This window comes from Zootoca vivipara, chromosome 4 (genome assembly GCF_965207765.1).
Source record: "Zootoca vivipara chromosome 4, rZooViv2.hap1.1, whole genome shotgun sequence".
Taxonomy (NCBI): Eukaryota; Metazoa; Chordata; class Lepidosauria; order Squamata; family Lacertidae; genus Zootoca; species Zootoca vivipara.
The window spans coordinates 102,086,337-102,109,954 of NC_142587.1; the positions used below are offsets into that span (position 1 = coordinate 102,086,337).

At 45.8% G+C, this 23,618-nt stretch overlaps 3 protein-coding genes and 3 non-coding genes across 6 annotated transcripts in view; 5 read left to right on the top strand and 1 right to left on the bottom strand.

Annotated features, from left to right (window-relative positions):
- LOC132592062 (uncharacterized) overlaps positions 1-23,618 on the bottom strand; it is a 295,543-nt gene that overhangs the window by 100,476 nt on the left and 171,449 nt on the right.
- RPS11 (ribosomal protein S11) lies at positions 1,307-6,337 on the top strand. The gene is made up of 5 exons (XM_035116434.3): positions 1,307-1,342; positions 2,698-2,829; positions 3,724-3,799; positions 5,399-5,528; positions 6,161-6,337. Exons 1-5 carry the CDS (start codon positions 1,328-1,330, stop codon positions 6,282-6,284), a joined length of 477 nt encoding a protein of 158 aa, XP_034972325.1. The 5' UTR covers positions 1,307-1,327; the 3' UTR covers positions 6,285-6,337.
- Positions 3,042-3,132, top strand: LOC118085817 (small nucleolar RNA SNORD35). Its single transcript, XR_004692693.1, has one exon. It is a non-coding gene; the product is annotated as a small nucleolar RNA SNORD35 (small nucleolar RNA).
- On the top strand, positions 5,097-5,189 carry LOC118085816 (small nucleolar RNA SNORD35). The gene has a single exon (XR_004692692.3). It is a non-coding gene; the product is annotated as a small nucleolar RNA SNORD35 (small nucleolar RNA).
- LOC118085815 (small nucleolar RNA SNORD35) lies at positions 5,789-5,885 on the top strand. The gene has a single exon (XR_004692691.1). It is a non-coding gene; the product is annotated as a small nucleolar RNA SNORD35 (small nucleolar RNA).
- LOC118085583 (uncharacterized) lies at positions 10,139-22,382 on the top strand. Its single transcript, XM_088668907.1, has 6 exons — positions 10,139-10,270; positions 11,408-11,900; positions 12,104-12,185; positions 12,469-12,551; positions 15,035-15,161; positions 19,143-22,382. The coding sequence occupies exons 2-6, from the start codon at positions 11,499-11,501 to the stop codon at positions 20,651-20,653; spliced, it is 2,205 nt and encodes a 734-aa protein (XP_088525033.1). The 5' UTR covers positions 10,139-10,270; positions 11,408-11,498; the 3' UTR covers positions 20,654-22,382.

Genomic DNA, 23,618 nt, shown 5'->3' on the forward strand with positions numbered 1-23,618 from the left:
CAAAGGTAGCTGGGACATCCTGACCTCTGAGATTATGGGCACCTGGGAGCCAAAGTTGCATCCTGGCTCCCTCCAAAAACAATAAACCCACTTCAGCCATTTTCAATTTACATTTCTTTTTTTAAAAGTCTTCATGCTTTTTACCAATATTCTTACGGGGTGTTTTTGGAAACTGCTTTGAGGTTTGCTTGTTTCAATCAAGTGGTATATAAAATTTATAAAATAAATAAGATAAAACAAACATTTAAACCCCGGCCAACATTTTGAAAAAAATGTTTTCTTTTTGCTAATTAATTCATGAGGATTTTTGTTTTGTAAACTGCTTTGAGGTGTTAACAATTTTTTTCCCAATCGAGAAATGCATAAATGTCATGAGCTAAATAAAATAAGCATGTAGCATTGAGGTTTTTTAAAGTGTTGACTGGGCATCAGCCAGAGCCTCACGCTGGCAAAGGGAGAGTTTTGTTCTGTCTTAATTTTAGGACCTGCATTCCCCCCCCCCAACCCACCATTTTAATTTTGTCAGGCTTCACTTGCTTTTTAACCGCCACCTTCTCTGCGTTTTAGCACAGCTGCATTTCACCTGCGCTGTTTTCATTATTTTCTTTCGCCAGGTAATATTTCTTAGTTTTTCAAATCAATGCCAAATTAGACCAAACTGTGTGGCGTTTCCGTTCGCCCAAAGCTGCCATGAGTCCCGTCCCCGTCCCCCCGTCCCCATTATTATTTATTATATAAATAACACACGTTAATTTCCCTCAGGAAGGTCACGGGAAACGCCTCACTTTCCTCTCACACAAAGCGGCGGGAAGGCATCGCCTAAAAATACATAACTAAAAAAAATGAATGAGTGGCTGCTATGATTCCTTTTACGAGGAGAAAGGAAATGTGGGACGTTTTTCTCTTCAACAGCATTGAAGGGGTTTTTCTTTAAAAAAATATTTTTCTCCTCAGGTTCTTCTGCCCCTCCCCCCTCCCCCGCCTTCCCGCGTCTCGCGACCGCGCTGCGCGCGCCGACGCCCCACACAACCATGGCCGCGGCAGCTTCCCGCGACGTCTCTAAGGGAAGAAGGGGGCGGAACCTCAGAGGGGAAAACTGAGCGCTTCGCCTACCCGCCTTCGCTCTACGCGATGACGACAGGGCGAACACGCGCTTCTCCCCGCTCGCCCCGCCTACTAGTCTGCCCGCCTCTTTCTCCCCGCCGCTCTGTATGGTCGGCACGGAGGAGCTCAGCTGACGTCACTCCCCGCGGCTCTTCCCCCCCCTCCACGGCGATAAGTTTCCCGTCATCCCCCGCGCTTCCTCCTTTCGCCTCGCGCGGCCAAGATGGCGGACACGCAGGTTGGAGCAGCTCCCGGGGCCGGGGGGGGGGGGAGAGACTGCGGGTCCCCTAGCAGTGGGGGAGAGGGCGGCTGGGGGGGGCGTTTCCCGTCTCTTTTAAGGGGGGTGTTAATTGGTGGAGAGCTGAGTGAGTGGGGAGGGGGGCTCCTGCTTTCTCCCTCCCTGAGGCCTCCAAGGCCGGCTTCCCTCCTCCCTCAGCAGCAGCAGCAGGAGGGTCTAGGAGGCTGCCTCGCCACCGGCCCTCGCCTCCCTCCCCCTTCCCCGCTCAGACGGCTCTGCTCGCCTCGTGGCCCGCAAGTCGAGACCCCGCCCCTAAAATCCGGGCTTAGGAAACGGTCCTTGACCCCCTTCCTGAGACCACGACGAAGGTGGGTCCTGCTGCAGGATCAGGCCCGGTGGGGGGGCAGAGTTGCAGCCCATTATGGGGAGCGGGAAATCGGGCACAATCGGGCTCTTCCCTCCTGTGCTTCCTGTAAGAGGGTGAGAAGAGGGTTCTGGATCAGGCCGGAAAGGGATCACCTGGTCCAGCGTCCTGTTCTCACTGGCTGACGAGATGCCCCTTAGGGGAAGGCAGCGAGCAGGAGCACAAGGGCAGCTCTGCCTCAAACTGCAAATGGCACCCGATGCCCCTCTCCTCCATGAATTTGCCCTCACCCATTCAAAGCAGCTGGCAAAGTGGGGTCGGGAGGCCTTTCCAGGGCCATAGGGGAAAAGTACCTGTGCTTTGTTAGGCTCAGCAGCTCCTTTCCATCGGACTAGCTTGCTGGGGACTATTCTCTGCAACACCAAGTTAATTGCTATGCCTTCCTAAGGTAGTTGGGGCCCAGCTTGTATGTGCTGCCTTCCTATTGGCACCTTGTCCCTCTTGCTTCTGGCAACAGTTTCCTAAGATGCTCAAACTTGGGGTCACACTCCTTCTAATATTCACATGGAGCAGGATGTGTCTGAGGAACCATGGCCCATTTCTAGGGTGCTCCATTCCATCTTGCAAGCACCCACCCCAAATATACTTTTCAACATGCCAAACAACCATCCTTTTAGCTCCTATAGGCCTGATGGCACAATTTTTCTGTTAAAGGGAGTTACAGCTTCTACACAGCTTACTTTTTAGCCAAGACTGCTTCCCAAAGCAGCCAACTAGTCCATTTAGCATACAATGTTATAAGAGAGTTTGTTGTGGTGAGTTCGGCACCCAGTCCATGTTCGAGCATATCCTACTAGACAGAAGAGCCAAAGGAGCTGTGGACTCTGCACAGAAGCAGCTCATCTATCTGCTAATGACTCTTACAGATGACAATCTAATCTATGTTCTTCCTTCCTAAACCCATTTTTTGTTTCTTTTTTCTCACATGCAGACTGAGAGGGCGTATCAGAAGCAGCCCACAATCTTCCAGAACAAAAAACGTGTGCTCTTGGGAGAGACTGCCAAAGAGAAACTCCCCCGCTATTACAAGAACATTGGTCTGGGCTTCAAGACCCCCAAAGAGGTATCAAGCTTAGAAGGCAGTTTGGGCCAATGGGAGGGTGCTTGTTAAGCCCTGTGAAGTTTGTAAAATTATACACAAAGGTAGACTACATTTCCGCTTTTATACTTTCCCTTGTGGAAACTTGAGTACAAATCTGTACACTCAAAATAATTACTATATGTGGTGGAGTCATCAGGCTAAATGTTTAAACAGTAGGATAGTTTCCCTTTGCTGACGAATGATGTACATTCTCACGATGGTCTTCCAAGCCCCAATGGTGGGCTTTGACGAGAGTGTCCAAGAGGACCTTACTGAAGTCAGCTCATGTGCATAAAAGCAAGAGGCCTGGCTGATTTTTCATACAGCAGCCTCTTGCATCTAGGATATGATTTTATCATCAAGGTGGCAAACCTTTCTGTCTCTGGGCTGGACCGCTATCGGCGGCATCCACATAATGGGATGTGCCTCCTTCCAAGAGATGCATTTCCTGCACCTAACAGTAATGTATCCGGGAAAAAGGTTCTTGCTTGGCCTTTTCAGCCATAATCCTTTTCTCTAAGCAAGGATTTGTGAGGGCGGGTTTTGCAGGACGTTTCTGTGATGTAAGATCAGTGTAGATACACACACATACTTCCTGGCTGAAGTAGCAGCCTAGATGTAGATTTTACCCCTTCGGTGAGAACTTTTATTTCATTCCCATCATCAACTGAAGTCAAGCTGAGAACAGGAGAACATTAGGAGGCAAGCTGAGAAGCAGCCCTCCTTTCAGATTGTCTCTGGCTGGGAACGAAATGGGGAGAGGCCTTAACAGGGAGGACTGTTGCTATAATTGTATGAGGAGAAAGGGGGCCCTTCATTGTGCTTGTGTTGTCTCCTTCCTTGGTTGTGTTCTGATAACTCTCTCTTTGCATCCAGGCCATCGAAGGCACATACATTGACAAAAAATGTCCTTTCACTGGCAATGTGTCGATTCGGGGCCGTATTTTATCAGGTAGGAAGAGGTTCTGTTTAAAGCTACAGAGTACAAGATGTGTGGACACTTACCTCTTGTTTTTCTTGAGCCCCGCGGTGGATTTGCTTCCTGGAAATCCTTTTGTTTCCTGCATGCATCTATGGCTCCATTTGTGAGCCATCGAGAAGTTTAACAGTGATCTGTGCGCTGAATTTTTCCAGCGCACCAATAAGCCTTTGTGTGCTTTGTAGAGGTGCATTTGTTCAATAAAAACAGTTTCTACATTATTTGTACAAGAAATGCAGTTAAAAACAATACAGAAGGTGAGTTTTGAAACAGTGTGAAGTACACACTCATATTGCAGGGAAGGTAAATCAAGTGCACATTTCAAAGCCATATGGAAAAGGAAACCTTGGGTTCCAGAGGTGGATGGACCATCAGCCCCAGCAAGGGACATGGCATCTGATCAGCAATGATGACAGGTGCCACTTTACTGCCATATGGTAGTGCTGTCTTCAAGGCAGCAACTTCTTCCAGACTCCCAGGGCAGAGCAGGGAGTTCATGCAGGGCAAGTGAAAGTTGTTATGCCTTGGATGTAACCCCTTTCCTTTTGTTTTCAGGATTTATAAACCAAATTTCTACAGGAAAGCACCCTAAGTAGCATGCAACTTAACACTGCATTAAAATGGATAGAGTTTAAAAGCTATACAACCGCCTAAACGAACAATAAAACAGTAAAATCCATACAGCTCACAACTGCCTGGTGCAATGAGTGTTTGCTCATTCTTGGGTTAAGGAAATGTTTTGCAGGGACGTTTGGTCAAAATAGGTTGATATTGGATAGGAAATGTGTTTGATCCACAGTAGGGCAGCCTCCCTGTGCAGAAACAGATCCCAGCATCCTGTAATCAGAGATTTTGGGGTGGCCATTATTCCAGTGTTCTTTTGACATCTATACGCATTTTGGGAAATGAAGCAATTGGGACTTTATTGGGGTTTACTGGTCAAGTTTGTTACTTTTGACTACCTTATTGTAACTCTCTTAAAGCAGAGGTGAGGAGCCTTTGGCCCTCCAGATACTATTGGATCACAGTTCCCATGATCCCTTGCCGTGGGCCATGCTGGCTGAGGCTGTTTGGTGTTGGGAGTCCAGCAACATCCGAAAGGTCCCCAAAGCTCCTCGTCTGGTTTGATTCCATGTGAGAAGTGGTGGGCTTGTAACAGATCACTTGAATGATTATTTGGAGCGTTTCCCCATAGAGCTGTGTGGCAGGGCCATATTTTGCTGCCAATAGCCCAGAGGTGCTGCACATCTGTTCCCAACAGTTCTCAAGCTTCAAGTGATGTTTTTCTCACGATGGTCTGCTGAGCCCCCGTGGTGAACAGGGTTCTGATGAAACTGCCTTTGGGCTTAACTGATGGTGCTTGAATGGACTGAGGAGCAGATGTGTTTTTCTTATCTTTAGGTCTGATGCATCTGAACTGAGCCTCCTAAATGCGCTTTATTGGTATTTTGTGCCTCTGCCATCCCACCACTCACATGCAGGCATCCCTGGGGGAGCGCATGAGAAGTGAGGGGGTGGGGGACAGGCAGAGCGGGTGTCTCATTTGTCTTCCATTCTCCCTCCATCCCTCAGGCGTGGTCACCAAGATGAAGATGCAGCGCACCATTGTGATCCGCAGGGACTACTTGCACTACATCCGCAAGTACAACCGCTTTGAGAAACGGCACAAGAACATGTCTGTGCACCTGTCCCCTTGCTTCAGGTGAGAGGGGGCGGGTCTCTAGCTGCCATCCCCGACCTGGCGCAGATACTGTTTTATCTGGTTCCTTCAGGTCTTTATAGAAAATTGCATAAGGTTTGCAGCTCAGTTCCTGCTTTGTGGTGTATAAGCTGACAGATAAAAGAATTACAACACACAAAGAACAGCACCAGTTATTTTTGCCCCTGTACATTTGTAGCCTTCTTTTAGAGTAAAAACAGAACTTTATGTAACAGCATTTGTGGTTGGTCTAGCAAGCATATTGGTGATGATGTACAAACTCACGATGGTCTTCCTAGCCCTCTCTGTTGAATGAGAGGCTGCTGAAAATGCCAGTCTGGCAGTCGCTGAACCATAAAGCTTGCTCAGTTGGAAGGTGGGGTTGTTGTTTTTTTGTTACCTGCGTTGGCGTTTTATTTATTTTTGTTTTAGGGATCATATAAGCTGTTCATCGACACATCTGCCACGATTGATTGATTGATTGATTGATTGGTTGGTTGGTTGGTCTTTTCATGTTCCTTCAGGCTTAGTTTTCATTCTGTCAAAAAAAATTAACAAGCCCTTCTTTCCCTCAATTCGTACACTCTTTCCTACACCCCCTCCCTAAAGTTGTTGTTACTTTCTCATGTTTCCAGGGATGTGCAGATTGGGGATATTGTGACAGTGGGCGAGTGCCGTCCTCTCAGCAAGACGGTCCGGTTCAACGTCCTCAAGGTGACCAAGGCTGCTGGCACCAAGAAGCAGTTCCAGAAGTTCTAAAGTGGCTCCTCATGGCTCTCCTTGGGATGCTCAAATAAACCTTTTGTAAAGACCTTTGATTTTGTTACATCTGCTTGTATCATCTGCTGCTGCCAGAATTTGTTCCAAGAAAAGAGAACTCAGTAAGGCATGCCTAGAAACAAATAAGGGTGCCATTGGTAAATCAAGTGCCAACAGGGATAGCAATTAAGCATGGTGCCAAAAGTAGGAAATCATCTTGGTGGGAAGTTAATTCTAAAGAAGAACAAGTTCTTCAATTGTTAGGCAGGCAGCATCTTTCATTTCTAGTGACGCTGAAAATAATCTGCAGCTTTGCTGCCTTGCAAGAAATCTGTGTAGATGATTGTGCTGGTGACCTAGCTATTTTCTTTTTTAGGATAGAGTTTCAGAGTTAAAGGAACCGTGCTCATCTGTTGCTTTGGCCTGGATAAATGCCCCTGTGTTTCATCTGCATTACTTGAAAGTAAGGCTGCCTGGTGGTTATGTTTTGAAGGGCAAAAAGGGGTTTGCTTGTCATATCTAACCCACCAGCAGGGGAGTTGATTGGGTTTTTAAGAAACATTTTAAAAATGCCAATTGTGTTTCTTATAGAACCTCTGGAGACTGTTCTTCTTGCCTGGGTAAAATGGCTTAGAATAGTGTTTCCTTAACTACAGCACTAATGCTTGGGGGGGGGGGACAAGCATTGCGAAGCTAATTTAATAAAGAGGTCTCAGCTGCTGCAGATTAAGTAACCAGAGTTTGGAAAGGGACAGGGATCATGCTGGGGCTTCCTAAGGATTGTAGCACAGTGAGATGCCACTCAACAAATAAATGTTCATTGACCATATATGTGTCATTCCATGTTAGACATAAAACAGCTAAAAACTGGTTCAAGAGCACACATGATTTCAGGAGAGCCACAACAAGCAACCAGCATTCCTTCTCACCTGGTGACTAGCCACATAGTAGAGTTGTACCTTGGATCGCAAATGCCTTGCCTCCCAAACAAGTCTGCTTCTGAATGATCGAAACCCAGAAGTGAGTGTTCCAGTTTTTGAACCATTTTCAGAAGCCGAACTTCCGTGGCTTCAAGTTGGCTGCAGGACACTCCTGCCGCCAATTGGAAGCAGTGGCAGGCAAACAGAATCATGAAAACTTGGGAAGCAGAAGTTTGTTATTCTAAGTTTCATAGTCCACCTTTCATCTAAAAGTTGTGGGGTGGGATAAAAGGTAAAGGAACCCCTGACCATTAGGTCCAGTCGTGACCGACTCTGGTTGCGGCGCTCATCTCGCGTTATTGGCCGAGGGAGCCAGCGTGCAGCTTTCAGGTCATGTGGCCAGCATGACAAAGCCGCTTCTGGCGAACCAGAGCAGCACATGGAAACACCGTTTACCTTCCCGCTTAGAGTGGTACCTATTTATCTACTTGCACTTTGACGTGCTTTCGAACTGCAAGTGTGCCTTGGCCTTCCACCTTGTAACAGGTTTGAGCATGATGTGCGTCGGAGCCCCATCACATGGAAAGCAGTAACAACATGTCTCGATACAAGCTTTTAAAATGGGGCAACAAGGAGACTAATGTGCAAAGAAGGAACTTTGCTTGGTCTCAGCAATTCCAGCAATTCACTTCCACACAGTGGGGGCTACTTTGCCCCTTTTAAAGCTCATCCACACTCACCTTTGCACCATGCTCTTTAGGCACAGGCTCAACCTTTAAAGTTCCATGTCCGAGTGCGTCCCCCCAAAACTTCTTTGACCCAGAACTTTGCCTGGAAAACCTGCTCTTTAACAGAGTCAGAACAAATGGTACCGTATTTCGGGTTTTCTGTGGATTGCTGTTTGCTCTGATTCAGCAGTCAAAAGTGGGTCAAAAGAAATCTCCAAGGCAAGGGTCAGCAACCTTTTTCAGCCGTGGGCACCGTCCCTCGGACCATGCGGTGGGCCGGACTATATTTTTTTGGGGGGGGGGGGATGAATGAATTCCTATACCCCACAAATAACCCAGAGGTGGATTTTAAATAAAAGCACACATTCTATTCATGTAAAAAACACCAGGCACGCCCCACAAATAACCCAGAGATGCATTTTAAATAAAAGGACACATTCTTCTCATGTCCCTGAGATCTCTTGATGAAGGGCAGTATATCAACTTAATAAATAACCATAACAACCGCCATGCATTTTTAGTCCATTAAATCAGCAATTCAGCATTTCTGGAAGGGTAAATGGCATACTTTTGTATACAGGTAGGTAGCCGTGTTGGTCTGAGTCGAAGCAAAATAAAAAAATTCCTTCAGTAGCAACTAAGTTTTTATTTTGGTATGAGCTTTCGTGTGCATGCACACTTCGTCAGATACTTTTGTATGTTTGCATAGCAAGTATTGGTTATTCATGAGGAGAATATGATTTACTTATTTTGAACTTCGCTTGGTTCCTCCTTGGTAGCCAGTGTGATTATTTCAGCAGGGTTAGAACTCGGGACCTGCTGCCTTGAGGGGCATCTAAGAGCAGTTTGGCAGGGGAAATGTCTCCCTTGGGAGGTGATGGACTCTCCTTCCTTGGAGGTTTCTACGGTAAGCAGAGATTGGACGGCCATCTCCCATGGATGCTTTAGCTGAGATTCCTGCATTGCTGGGGGTTTGACTAGATGACCCTAGGATCCTCTCCTATCTCTCCACTCCTGAATTCGAGGAGGGGGTTCCTTGCTTCCTGCAAAGCCCTTTTCCCTGCAAGCTGCTCCTCTGGTTTCTGGCCAAGGGAGGGAGATGCTCAGAGCCCAACCAAGAGCCTCGCCCCCAAAAAGAATCTCTGGCCATTGGCATAGCCATGAATCCATTAAAAATAATGGTTCTGTCTTGGGCCCAGTCTTATTCAACATCTTTATCAATGATTTGGATGATAGGTTTGCAGACGACACCAAATCGGGAGGGGTGGCTAATACCCCAGAGGACAGGATCACACTTCAAAATGACCTTAACAGATTAGACAACTGGGCCAAAGCAAACAAGATGAATTTTAACAAGGAGAAATGTAAAGTACTACACTTGGGCCAAAAAAATGAAAGGCGCAAATACAGGATGGGAGACACCTGGCTTGAGAGCAGTACATGTGCAAAGGATCTAGGAGTCCTGGTGGACCACAAACTTGACATGAGTCAACAGTGTGATGCAGCAGCTAAAAAAGCCAATGCAATTCTGGGCTGCATCAATAGGAGTATAGCATCTAGATCAAGGGAAGCAATAGTACCACTGTATTCTGCTCTGGTCAGACCTCACCTGGAGTACTGTGTCCAGTTCTGGGCACCACAGTTCAAGAAGGATACTGACAAGCTTGAACGTGTCCAGAAGAGGGCAACCAAAATGGTCAAAGGCCTGGAAACGATGCCTTATGAGGAACGGCTTAGGGAGCTGGGTATGTTTAGCCTGGAGAAGAGAAGGTTAAGGGGTGATATGATAGCCATGTTCAAATATATAAAATGATGTCATATAGAGGAGGGTGAAAGGTTGTTTTCTGCTGCTCCAGAGAAGCGGACACGGAGCAATGGATTCAAACTACAAGAAAGAAGATTCCACCTAAACATTAGGAAGAACTTCCTGACAGTAAGAGCTGTTAGACAGTGGAATTTGCTACCAAGGAGTGTGGTGGAGTCTCCTCCTTTGGAGGTCTTTAAGCAGAGGCTTGACAGGCATATGTCAAGAATGTTTTGGTGGTGTTTCCTGCTTGGCAGGGGGTTCGACTGGATGGCCCTTGTGGTCTCTTCCAACTCTATGATTCTATAATAAAAATCTGAGGTTCTGCCAAGCGAGAGAGGGCTGAGCTTGGCGAACTCGGCTTTGCAAGGGTTAAAGGGAACTGAGCTGCCTTCCTAGAGAGGACAGGAAGCAGGGGGGGGTCCAGGTCCTCCAGAGCCAAGGCCCCTCCCTCCCTCCCCAGTCCTCCTCTCCTGCTTTGGTGTCTCTCCTGCAAGGGCTGCATCACTGTCCCTTCACTCCTGGGATGATCTGGTCAGTCTCTTCTCTGTCTCTGTCTCTCTGTCTCTCTCCCCCCAGAGGGTGCAGTGGGGAGACGGTGGGGGTCCCAGGGATGCAGCAGGGAAGGATGCCTGAGGATGCCTGATCTGCTCATGCGGGGGGGGGGGGGGGATAGATCCCAAGTCAGGGAGGAGAGGGTCCTTCCAGGGAGGGGGAGCGAGTTCTGCAAGGCATGTGCAAATGGTTTTCCAAAGCTGGACGAGGAGGGGGACTAGACCCCCCAAAAAAAGAAACCCACATGGAGGAAGGACGTTAAGGTGGGAGAGAAAGGCCAGGAATAAAGAGAGGGATCCCAGCCCATAGTCTGGCTGCTGCATTGCAAACCAGTTTCCCAGCCGTCTCCAAGGGCAGCTCCACACGGAGGCCACTGCAGCAATCCTCTCGCACCCAGAGCATGGCATCCCAGGACCACATCCTCTCTGTCCCAAAGGGATTCTTGCTGGAAAACCAGCCGAGGAGCCAGAAATGGGCGCTGCTACTCACTGAGCCTCCAGGGACCTTGGCATCAATGCTGTGTGTGTGTTAAGCTATCTAAGAATGTTAATAATAAATTGCCTACCTAAATTTCAAGGGAGGCGTCTTTGGCCCCATCCACTTGGCCCCTGGGGGTTGGCCACATGCATATCTGGCTCTCAGAGCAAAGAAACAGGGACCCCACCCCAGGAGTCTGTATGGGGAATGGCAGAGAGTCCAAGTGCTAGAAAATGAGTCAGAAGCAGGGGAGTGGGGGGGGGGAAGCAACTCCTGAGGACCCCCAAGTGAGGACCCCCACTAGAGCCAAGCATTCATTTTTCGCAAGATACCAATGACTCCCCTTGTCAGTCAGTTCTGACTTCATGCATTGAGTGGAAAGCAGAAGAAACCAGGCTGGTTCATCTCCCAGAAATCCCTTCCGTTGCCTCCACATTTTGCATTGCATCCTTCCTTCTAGGAGGGCTAGTGGCTGCTTTCTCCTCCTCCTCCTCCTCTTTTAAAAGAAGATATATCATGGTTTGGGCTGTGGTGCCATCCAGTCCTGGTTCCTTGCAAAACTCGTCCATGCTTGCTCAGGATCCTGTTCCTTCTTCTGACGTACATATTTTGTAAGGGAAAAATGTATTTGTTTGGTAGGATTTGCTAGAGCTTCTCATTAAGACGGACAGAACTTGGCAGAAGTCCAAAGGGTTCCTTCCGATCTCTCAGAGGCTTCCTGAGACCACAGATGGATGAACAAGACTCAGTTGGCCCTGGAGCAGGAAGAGGCCATGCCATCCAAACTGGGACCAGTGGGGGATTCTGGGAGAACCCAGTGCAGAAGATCCTGGGTGAGGAGGACACCCTCCGCTCAGAGGTGCAGAGCCAGCAATTGAGGCAGTTCTGCTGCCAGGAGGCCAAAGGACCCCGAGAGGTTTGCAGCCAACTCTACCACCTTGACCGTCAGTGGCTGAAGCCAGAAAGGCACACGAAAGCTGAGATGCTGGACCTGGTGATCTTGGAGCAGTTCCTGGCTGTCCTTCCCCCGGAGATGGAGAGCTGGGTGAGGGAATGCGGAGCGGAGACCAGTTCCCAGGCGGTGGCCCTGGCCGAAGGTTTCCTCCTGAGTCAGGCAGAGGAGAGAAAGCAGGTGAGAGAGACTTTCCTCTGGATACTCCCAAGGGGCTCCAAACAGGACGGAGAACATCCCCGAATGCTCTCCTGATGGCCTATCCTTTTTTCCAGGAAAGTATCTATGGAATGAGATCCAACACCCTCAATGTTTGTATCTTTATCATTCTCTCTCTAATATTTTTTGCAATTCATTCTCTGTTTTGAATCCTTGTTGCTCAGGAAAAGGATCATTTTGCAGAAATGGACATGGATTCCTGTGAGGCAGAGAGGCCTCCGTTGGACACCAGAAAGAGGCCACTGGGTAAGGAGGAAAGTGGTTTTTCTCTGTTTGGTCTCATTCTTTTGCTTTTCCAACTAATCTCTGGGGGGTTCTCGTCTTGTTTTGGCCGGGACTGTTGGGACCAAGGGTTCAGAGGAGGGGAGGGGTATTTTTGCACAACTAACATGTGAAATGGGCACAAACATCCAAATGCTCTCAGCAGGTCAGGCTTTCTCAAAGGCCCATCTGTGGTTAGAGATGCCCTTTTTCACCTGTGAGAGAAGCAGGCACTCCTAGCGTCCTAATTACCTGTTCTCTCTTGCAGGTGACAGAATGAAGCCAGCAAGACCTCCTGATCCGTCTTTTCATGGGGGCAGAAGGGAAGCAGTGGCTGTGGAACCAGATCAGGTCAGGGGAAGCTGCCTTGTGGGGACAGAGGCCAAGGGATGGAGCAATGTCATGGACTGGTTGGGCACAGAGGAATGGTGGGAGGAGGCAGCCGGGGAACCAGGAAGGGAAGATGGCTCAGAGCCCAAGGAGTGAAGGTAGAAGAAGGATGGGCGATCAGAGGGAGAAGAGGGAGAAGGCTCAGAAGAGGAGGTGTCAGAAGGTGAAGGCGTAACGGCTTAGTGAGTTGGGAGACTCTGTGGCAGAATGCAGCCCAGAATCAGAGGCAGAAGAGGAAGGAGGTGAGAGGGAGGAGGGAGGTGGAGAGGCAGAGGTGAGTCAGGAGAAGGAGGAGCCACCGGTGGCTCCCTCTCCTTCTGCCAGAAGCCACCCTCCCTGCTTGTCTCTCAGAGCCAGGAGACGTCTGACAATGGAGGAGCAAAGGCAGGCTGCACTGTTCAATCGCTTGCCAGAAACCGCAGAGAGGAGGGGACTTGGAAAGGTGTGGAGAGCCGAGGGCCTTCAGCTGCTGAGTTTGTGAAGGAAGACCCTGACATGGAATTCTACTCAATATTGACCCAGAGCAGAACTCCAATGTATAATTAGCAGAGGAAAAACTAAACATTTTACAGGATCCCCAAAAGTAGACCAGAGGCAATGGTATTTCATCCAGCAGAGATTTACTGCTATTGAAGGCAAATGATCATAATGGTCACAAATCCAAAACGTTCAGGATTGGCCTTGTCCATAAGAAATCCAGTTGCAGCAGCCTTAACCGAAACTTACCTAAACCTATTATAAGTCCAAACGTTAACACTTATCCTTATCCTTAACCTTAACCCATACCGTGTATTCTGGTGTCTAAGACGACTTTCTAACCCATGAAAATCATCTCAAAAGTTGGGGGGCGTCTTATAAACCGGGTACTAGAATCTGGGAGTCCCTGAAGAAGCGCGCGCTCGGAAGAGGGCTGCTCTCCACAGGGGCGAACGGCTCCCTCGTGGCTTCGCGACCTGTATTAGCCTGACAAACGGGGGGGGGCAAAAGGGAAGGCTTTATTGCACTGTCTGCTCCTGTTTTAGAGAGGGAGAGGGAGCTGAGCTGGGTGTGCTCGGCTTGCTAGGGGTTAAAAGGAACTGAGGAGTCCTAGAGAGGATAGCCCACTTAGCCCAGCCACCCGAAGCTGCACCGGGTGCAGGAACAAAATGGAAGGCTTTCCTGCAAGGAGAAGGCTGTTGTCTCTCTCCTCTGCAAGTGCTGCCTTCTGGGTGGGTGGAGGGAGCCCCAAAACAGGGGGGGGCAAGAAGCGGTGGCGAAAGGGCAGCTCTCCCAGGAAAGGATGTGGAGGAAAGGCCATCGAGTTTCAATGAAACCCAGTTCTCCCCACAGGAGCATAGGAAGTTGCCTTATAGACCACAATAAGTCATTGGTATACTTATGACATCAGAACAGGAGGATTTTGAAGGCTTTTAAAGAGAAACTGTCAAATTAAAATTACCATATTGAAATCAAATCTGATGTTTCTTTAATTTTTATTTGGCATGAGGTGCGGTGGAAGAGGGGTAGTCTTACACGGCGAATGTACACCAAACTCTATATTTTAACTGGAAAAGTTGGGGGGTCGTCTTATACGTCCAGTCGTCTTATACGCTGGAATATACGGTACTATGTACAGAACACCAGAAGGAAGAGAGATGGAAATATAGAAAGAGAAAGTGAAACCCAGGCTCCTTCTGGCTTCTTCTCATGGTCACCATGACCTTGGCAGAAGAGATAAGAGAACCACTTTAACCCAGCTGTACTCAGCTTCTCATGAAGGAAGATCCCAAACATCAGGAACCTTCTGCTTGTTTCTTTTATGCCGGGAAGCTTCCAGAGCCCTCTTCAATTAATTAGAATATGAAAGATCACTACACATCAGATCAATACTTTCTGTACTAAGAAATGCAAACTGACAGACCCTCAGGGAATGAGCTCCTGTTCTCATGAGGCCTGAAACTCAGCCCATATTCATCACTGAATGCTAAAATAGGCCTCTAAGCAGTGGACAGAGGATTACAAATAGTGGCCAGGATTCACCTAACCAACTCCGTCTGCTACAAAATGGGGCCTGCCCCCCATTCCTCACCTTTTCCATGCCCCCATGAACCCCTTGAATTTAGCTCTAGGGCATTGGGAGGGAACCTACCCAGAACAGCTCATGAGGAAAGGGGAATCTAGATCCTTCCATCAGACAAACTGGAATGCTTGCATAGACAGAATGACTTGAAAACCACAAGGTGGAGTAATACCTATTTGCACAAAGGTGAACACCCATAATTAAAATGCAGAATACTGTATAAGAATTCCATTAAAGCGTTAAAATAGGCATTCATAATTAAAATGTGCAGCAAAGGAATCCTATTGAAACAACACAGCAATTAAGAGGAAGGAAAGAACAGAGCATTGTGTAGCAGATCATATTTCTGCTGTCTCAGAGGAGGACATTTCCCTTTTTCTTTTAGGGTCCAGTGTGCTTTGAAGATGTCGCTGTTCGTTTCACGGAGGAGGAGTGGGCGTTGCTGAATCCTGACCAGAGAGCTCTGCATAAGGACGTCATGGAGGAGAATTGTGGGATCGTGGCCTCTCTTGGTAAGGCTCCCTGTGGGATCGTCATATTTGCCTGGAAATTCAACAAAATACCTCTATGTGACGAATCTCATATATTTTCACACAGCTCAACAGCGCCCCCTACAACACCTGGGAACCTAACACCCCCCACAATAAGCAGCAAATCGTATTTTTTTCTGTAAACCATAAGCCTGGTCTGAACTGCCCACTTCATCTTAAATGTCAGCTTCAGAGTTGCTAGAAAAGATAAGTAGCTTCTGTCAGGTTTTCTGCCTTTGTTTTTGCTGCTGTCATTCTTGGGTTGACCAAAGAGACAACTGACATTGGAGAGGGAGGGGATGCCATGACTGGGCCAACACACATATAAACATGAACCCTTAATAATAACAATCTGATCCCTTATAAAAAGTATATTAACTTTAAAATGAACAACTTACACTAGTGGCCAAAATTGTGGAAGCCTTTTGGAAAAAAGTGTATTTCTGAGGTTTGATGGCTCATAATACCACTTTTTTGGGAATAATACCATAATATTATATATCAATGGAAAGATTATTTAATGAAGAATGTAATGCAATAACGTTTATGAAGGAGTATTTATTAAAACATCAGTCATAAAGAAGAAATGTGAAACACATAGAAAAAAGGAGATATGCAGAAATTCTCACCATGTCAATTAATACTTGGTTTGGTAACTTTAATTACTGCCTTGCAACGTCTTCCCATGGAGTGAACCAAGTTTTTTTTCCTGCAGCTATAATATTGAATTATTGCCTCTATTAATTGGGCTTTATTGCTGGGTTGCTTCTGACTAACAAGTTTCTTCAGTCGGCTCCATAGACTTTTGGTTGGGTTAAGGTCTGGACTTTTTGCAGGCCATTCCAGCAGTGGAATAGGATTATCTTAAAAGCACCTTTTGCACACAGCAGCAACATGACATGGAGCTGAATCCTGTGGAATTAGAGAATAAATATATAAATATAAATATATCTAAATGCTTCAGTATCTGGGAAAAGATCTCATGCAGAACGCTTCAGTTTGGCCTCAAGTATTTCATTTATGTATTTTGGGGCATTTACATTCCTATTAATGACACAAATTCTGCCCACACCTTTTGCTGTCATACAACCCCAGATCATCACACTAACTAGGTGTTTCACGGTAGGTGTAATACATGTACAGTGGTACCTCTGGTTAAGATGATGATGATGATGGTGATGATTTATTTATTTATTTATACGCAGCCCATCTGGCTCGGTTTCCCCAGTCACTCTGGGCTGCTTCCAACAAAAGATACTAAAATACAACAACCCATAAAACATTAAAAGCTTCCCTAAACAGGGCTGCCTTCAGATGTCTTCTAAAAGTCAGAAAGTTGTTTATCTTTTTGACATCTGATGGGAGAGCGTTCCACATGGCGGGTGCCTTCGCTTCGCTTCTTGCAGGGAGGGAACTGCCAGAAGGCCCTCAGTACTGGATCTCAGTGTCCGGGCTGAATGATAGGGGTGAAGACGCTCCTTCAGGTATACTGGACCGAGGCAGTTTAGGGCTTTAAAGGTCAGCACCAACACTTTGAATTGTGCTCGGAAATGTCCTGGGAGGCAATGTAGGTCTTCCAGGTCCGCCATTATGTTGTCAGGTTTAGCACTTCTCTCACAAGACACGGAACGTTGGCAATTTTACTAGTTGAGGTTTATTTAGCAATACAGTAGTACCTCGGGTTAAGAACTTAATTCCTTCCGGAGGTCCATTCTTAACCTGAAACCGTTTTCACTCGCATCCTGGGACAACGTTTGCTACCAGGAGCACCTACTTCCAGGTTAGCGGAGCTCGTTACCCGAAGCGTTTGTAAGTAGGATGGTATGTAACCCGATGTTCCACTGTAGGATGTAAATCTTCTCCGATTCTTCTCCTCGCGTATTTCATGCCATCACTACTAAGCAAGGAGATTTGGGTCTCATCGCTCCAAATAACACTGTCCCATTGTTCCGCTGTCCAGTTAACATGGGTTTTAGCCCAGTTTAATCTTTTCAATCTTTGCTTGAGAGACAACAATGGCCTTTTTCCTTAGAAATCTAACATTTAGACCAGTTAGCGATTGGAAGGTTAGTGGCTGCATCTGTTCCTTCCCCCAATAGTGTGTTTCTCTGCTCCCTAAAAAAAGCTCAACAATTTTGATCTGACCCCCCAAAAACGGGGCATTTTCCCTCCCTAAAAAGGCTCAACAACTTTGAGCTGAACCCAGTCCTTGCGCTCAACTTCACATTACATTGCACTATGTCATCTTGTATACACCCAGATGCTCGATTCTTCAATTGTCACTTGCTATTGTGCACCTTTTCCTGCCTTTATCGGTCTGTTTCCGAGGTTTGATGGCTCATAACAGCACTTTTTGGGGAGTGATACCATAGGAAAGATAATTTAATGAAGAATGTAATGCAATAACTTTTATGGAGGAGTATTTATTAGAACACCAGTCATAAAAAAGAAATGTGAAACACATAGAAAAATTAGATATACAGAAATTCTCACCATGTCAATTAGTACTTACTTTGGTAACTTCAGCTTTAATTACGGCATTACAACGCCTTCCCATGGAGTGAACCAAAGTGTTTTTTCCCCCTGCAGCTGTAATAATGTGAAACAAAGATTGAATTATTGTCTCTGTTAATTGGACTTTATTGCTGGGTTGCTTCTGACAAACAACTTTATTTAGTCGGCTCCATAGATTTCCAATTGGGTTAAAGTTTGGGATATTCCCAGGGCATTCCAGCAGTGGAATATGATTATCTTGAAAGCACCTTTTGCACACAGCAGCAACATAACATGGAGCTGAATCCTGTTGAAATGGAGAATGAATGAATAAAGAAAGAAATAAGCAAGCTTCAATATCTGGGAAAAGATCACCTGCGGAACGCTTCAGTTTGGGCTCAAGGACTTCATTCATGCATTTGGGGGCATTTACATTCCCATTAATGACACAAATTCTGCCCACACCTTTTGCTGCCATACAACCCCAGATCATCACACTATCTGGGTGTTTCATAGTCGGCGTAATGCAAGTAGGATGTAAATCTTCTCTGATTCTTCTCCTTGCGTATTTAATGCCATCACTACCAAGCAAGGAGATTTGGGTTTCATCGCTCTAAATAACACTTTCCCATTGTTCCGCTGTCCACTTAACATGGGTTTGATCTTTTCAACCTTTGCTTGAGAGATAACAATGGCTTTTTCCTTTCAATTCTAACATTTAGACCCGTCCTCGCACTCAACTTCACATTACTTTGCGCCATGTCATCTTGTATACACCCAGGTGATTTTCTTCTGTCATGTAGGGACAGTCTCTCCATTCTTCGATCATCACTTGCCTTTCTGCACCTTTTCCTGCCTTTACCAGTCTGATTTTGTAGTGACTGAGTCTCCTTATACCTCTTCAAAAATATAGAAATGCCAGCTTTGGTTAAGTATTCCCAAATCTTCTAATTTCTTCATAACTGTAGCCTTGTTCACTTAATAGTACTATTTTACATGGCTTTCTGGGTGGCTAGTCAACTCTTTGTGCCATTTCTATAAATTTATTATGTCTTCCAACCTCACTAAATGAAAGAACACAAAAAACCAATCAACTTGATCGCAATCACATACCACTGACAAAAGTCAACCTAACCAATTTGTGCTTCCTTTTTCTGGTTATTTCGCAGATAATTGAACAAACTTTGTTGCATTACATTCTTGATTAAATTATCTTTCAATTGATATATGTTTTTATGATATTACTCCAAAAGAAGTGGTGTTATGAGCCATCAAACCTCTGAAATACACAACCCACAATTTTGACCACTACTTTATATCAAACAAAGAAACATTCAACAACTCATTAGAATCTAATAATAAATATGTTGGTTAGTGACAAAAAAACACAGGTAATGAACACCCCCCAACTCCCTTCAGTTCTTTTCCATTTGTTCCTGAGGCTCTAATCCTTTTTTGTCTCCATTGCAGATTGTGATGAATTGGAAATCAAGAACAAGGGTGACCACGACAAAATCCCCAGAGAGGAGAAGCTACATAAAAATTTGGAGTGTGGAGAAAGCTGCAGTCAGAGCTCCCATTCCATTTCCCATCAGCAAAATCTCATTGGAAAGAAACCCTATCAGTGCATGGAATGTGGAAAGAACTTCAGTCACAGCTCCTCTCTCACTTCCCATCAGAGAATTCATACAGGGGATAAACCATATACTTGTTTGGAATGTGGGAAGAGCTTCAGTAAGAACTCCAATCTCACCAAACATCAGAGAATTCATACAGGGGAGAAACCATATAATTGTTTGGACTGTGGAAAGAGCTTCATTTGGAGCACCGATCTCACTAAGCATCAGAGAATTCATACAGAGGAGAAACCCTATCAGTGTGTGGAATGTGGAAAGAACTTCAGGAACAGCTTCTCTTTGAGTTGCCATCAAAGAATTCATACAGGGGATAAACCATATACTTGTTTGGAATGTGGAAAGAGCTTCAGTAAGAACTCCAATCTCACAAAACATCAGAGAATTCATACAGGGGAGAAACCCTATCAATGCTTGGACTGTGGAAAGAGCTTCATTTGGAGCACTGATCTCACTAAGCATCAGAGAATTCATACAGGGGAGAAACCCTATCAGTGTGCGGAATGTGGAAAGAGCTTCAGTTGGAGCACTGATCTCATTCTCCATCAAAGAATTCATACAGGGGAGAAACCCTATCAGTGTGTGGAATGTGGAAAGAGCTTCAGTACGAGCTCCAATCTCACTTCCCATCAAAGAATTCATACAGGGGAGAAACCCTATCAGTGTGTGGAATGTGGAAAGAGCTTCAGTACAAGCTCCAATCTCACTTCCCATCAAAGAATTCATACAGGGGAGAAACCCTATCAATGTGCGGAGTGTGGAAAGAGCTTCAGCCACAGCCACAATCTCACTTCCCATCAAATAATTCATACATTGGAGAAACTCTATCAGTGTGAGAAATGTGGAAAGAGCTACAGTAACAGCCACAATCTCACTTCCCATCAAAAAATTCATACAAGGGAGAAACCCTATCAGTGTGTGGAATGTGCAAAAAGCTTCAGGAAGAGCTCCGATCTCACTTCCCATCAGAGAATTCATACAGGGGAGAAACCCTATCAATGTGCGGAGTGTGGAAAGAGCTTCAGTAGGAGCTGCAATCTCACTTCCCATCGAAGAATTCATACAGGGGAGAAACCCTATCAGTGTGTGGATTGTGGAAAGAGCTTCAGTCACAGCCACAATCTCACTTCCCATCAAAAAATTCATACAGGGGAGAAACCCTATAAGTGCGTAGAGTGTGGGAAGAGCTTCAGGAAGAGCTCCGATCTCAGGTCCCATCAAATAATTCATACAGGAGAGAAACCCTATCAGTGTGTGGAATGTGGAAAGAGGTTCAGAAAGAGCTCCTTTCTCACTTCCCATCAAAGAATTCATTCAAAGGTCGGAAGAACCATTATACAGCTTTAGGAACCTGTCAAATAGGCACCTTTTTAACCAGACGTTTGGCTGCTTAACATCTAATGACCTTTTAAAATGTGGTGGAGAGGGGGTTTACAGATGTGTATTTTGTTTTTTTATGTTGTGTTTTTATGTTCTAACCATCCTGCAATGGTTAAGCTAACTCCGAAAGGCCTAGGGGTCTTTGCCCCACCCCCAATAAAATATTTGAGGGGGCCACCCTCCAAATTGGTAGGCATTCCCATTCAAATGGCATGCATGCACCACATCACATGATTGATGCTGCGAGGAGGGGCTTACTAAACCCCTTTTATATTTTATTCAAGTTGGAACCCCTGGTATAAGTTGGTATAGAAATTAATTAAATGCATAAATAAAATAAGACCATCTTGGTCGCCTTCATATGCGCATGTTCCAGCTTGCCAATATCCTTCTTATTATCAAATTTAAAAATTTATGTGCCCTTCATCTGAAAATTTCACGGTATTTCACAACATAAACATGCAGGTTGAAAGCCTGGCTTTCTCAAAAACAAGTCAAGCCATAGAAATCTCTCTTTTTCTTTTCTTTTATTGGATGGAGTTTCAACCTTTGTCGATCAGGGGATTGCTGTGGAAATAGTGCATATTGATTTCAGTACGGCTTTTGACAAAGTCGCCTCTGACATTTATGTGAGGAAGCTGGTAAAATGTGGGCTGAATGAGGTAACTGTTAGGTGGATTTGACTGACCGAACCCAAAGAGGACTCCCTCATGGTTCCTCCTCATCCTGGGGGAAAGTGACAAGAGGGGTGCTGTAGGGTTCTGTCCTGGGCCCGTTGTTGTTCAACGTCTTTATAAATGACTTGGATGAAGGAAGTGAGGGGATGCTCATCACATTTGCAGACGACACCAAACGGGGAGCGTAGGCCAATGTGGCAGAAGGCAGAATCAGTTCAAGGGAAGGAATAAAAGGTAAAGGCAGTTGACTCTGGGGTTGCAGAGCTCATTTCACTCTATAGGCCAAGGGAGCCAGCATTTGTCCGCAGACAGCTTCCAGGTCATGTGGCCAGCATGACTAAGCCGCTTCTGGCGAACGAGAGCAGAGCACAGAAACGCCGTTTACCTTCCCGCTTGGAGCGGTACCTATTTATCTACTTGCACTTTGACTTGCTTTCAAAATGCTAGGTAGGCAGGAGCTGAGACTAAACCACGGGAGGTCACCCCATCGCGGGGATTCGAACCCCACCTAGAATACTGTCTTCCATTCTGGGCACCACGATTTAAGTATCTTATATTTTGTTTGCCTGGGGAAATCAAGAAGGTGGGGGAACACAATCCATATTCTTTTTATAACACGTGACCAATATTTATTGAATACATAAATTGTTAAGACTGTTGCAGGAATCCACCCAGCACTCATGGGAAAAGGTGGAGTGATCTTTTAGAATAATCAAATGAAAGTTTAACACATGGCAGGATGAAAGTCTGCAATTCCATCAAGACAAGTTATTTGTTGTTTACTCTTGTAAGCATTGCTTTCTTTGAAATTATCTTTTGTACCATGAAGATAAATCAAAGTAATTTTTTTAAAAGGAGGTGGGGAAATCATGTGTCCTATTCCATTAATCTGCTTGCATGTGTGGAGTGTTATTTGGGGACTGTAACTCCCAGTAATTTCACATTATCCTGTTTCTGTGTGTTCCTCACACATGATTGCGGGTGAGACTGAATAAAACACTTCCTAGGAAATTCCCTTTGACGGCTTCTGTGTTGTTTCAAATGTGACTTCACTGACAGATGAGAACAAATAATATTTACTGCTGACAAATCATACCCTTGTCAGCTTATTAATCTCCACCCCAACAAACCCTGCGCTGAACATGGGCAGCTGCTTTCTTCTCATTTCTTAGGTGGAAATGACTGATAATGAAAAGGAAGATGGGAGATAGACCCTTTCCCCTCAACGTTTGGGGATCTGGGGGGGCTTCATTTCAGCCCTTAGTCCTCCTCCTAAAGCTTGGCAGATGTGGAATATTCTGATGATCTAGTGCTGACATTACAGAAGCCAGAATCCCGTGCAAATAAAACACTGGTATTGATACAAGATTTCGGACAACTTGCAGATTTTAAATTGAATAAGAGTCAAACCAAAGTATTAGGTAAAAATCTTACTGTGGAAGAGATCACTAGGACAGGGGAGAATGCTGGCCTAAAATTTGTTTTAAAAGTGAAAATGTTGTTGTTTAGTCATGTCCGACTCTTCGTGACCCCATGGACCAGAGCACGCCAGGCACTCCTGTCCTCTGTCGTCCCCTTCTCCTTGTGCCCTCCATCTTTCCCAACATCAGGGTCTTTTCCAGGGAGTCTTCTCTGCTCAAGGGGTGGCCAAAGTATTGGAGCCTCAGCTTCAGAATCTGTCCTTCCAGTGAGCACTCGGGGCTGATTTTCTTAAGTATGGCTAGGTTTGATCTTCTTGCAGTTCATGGGACTCTCAAGAGTCTCCCCCAGCACCATAATTCAAAAGCATCAATTCTTCGGCGGTCAACCTTCTTTGTGGTCCAACTCTCACTTTCATACATCACTACTGGGAAACCCATAGCTTTAACTCTACGGACCTTTGTTGGCAAGGTGATGTCTCTGTTTTTTAAGATGCTGTCTAGGTTTGTCATTGCTTTTCTCCCAAGAAGAACTTGCCATAGTTTGCTGTGGTCAACACAGTCAAAGGCTTTTGCATAGTCAATGAAGCAGAAGTAGACGTTTTTCTGGAACTCTCTAGCTTTCTCCATAATCCAGCGCATGTTTGCTATTTGGTCTCTGGTTCCTCTGACCCTTCGAAATCCAGCTTGCACTTCTGGGAGTTCTCGGTCCACATACTGCCTAAGCCTGCCTTGTAGAATTTTAAGCATAACCTTGCTAGCGTGTGAAATGAGCGCAATTGTGCGGTAGTTGGAGCATTCTTTGGCACTGCCCTTTTTTGGGATTGGGATGTAGAC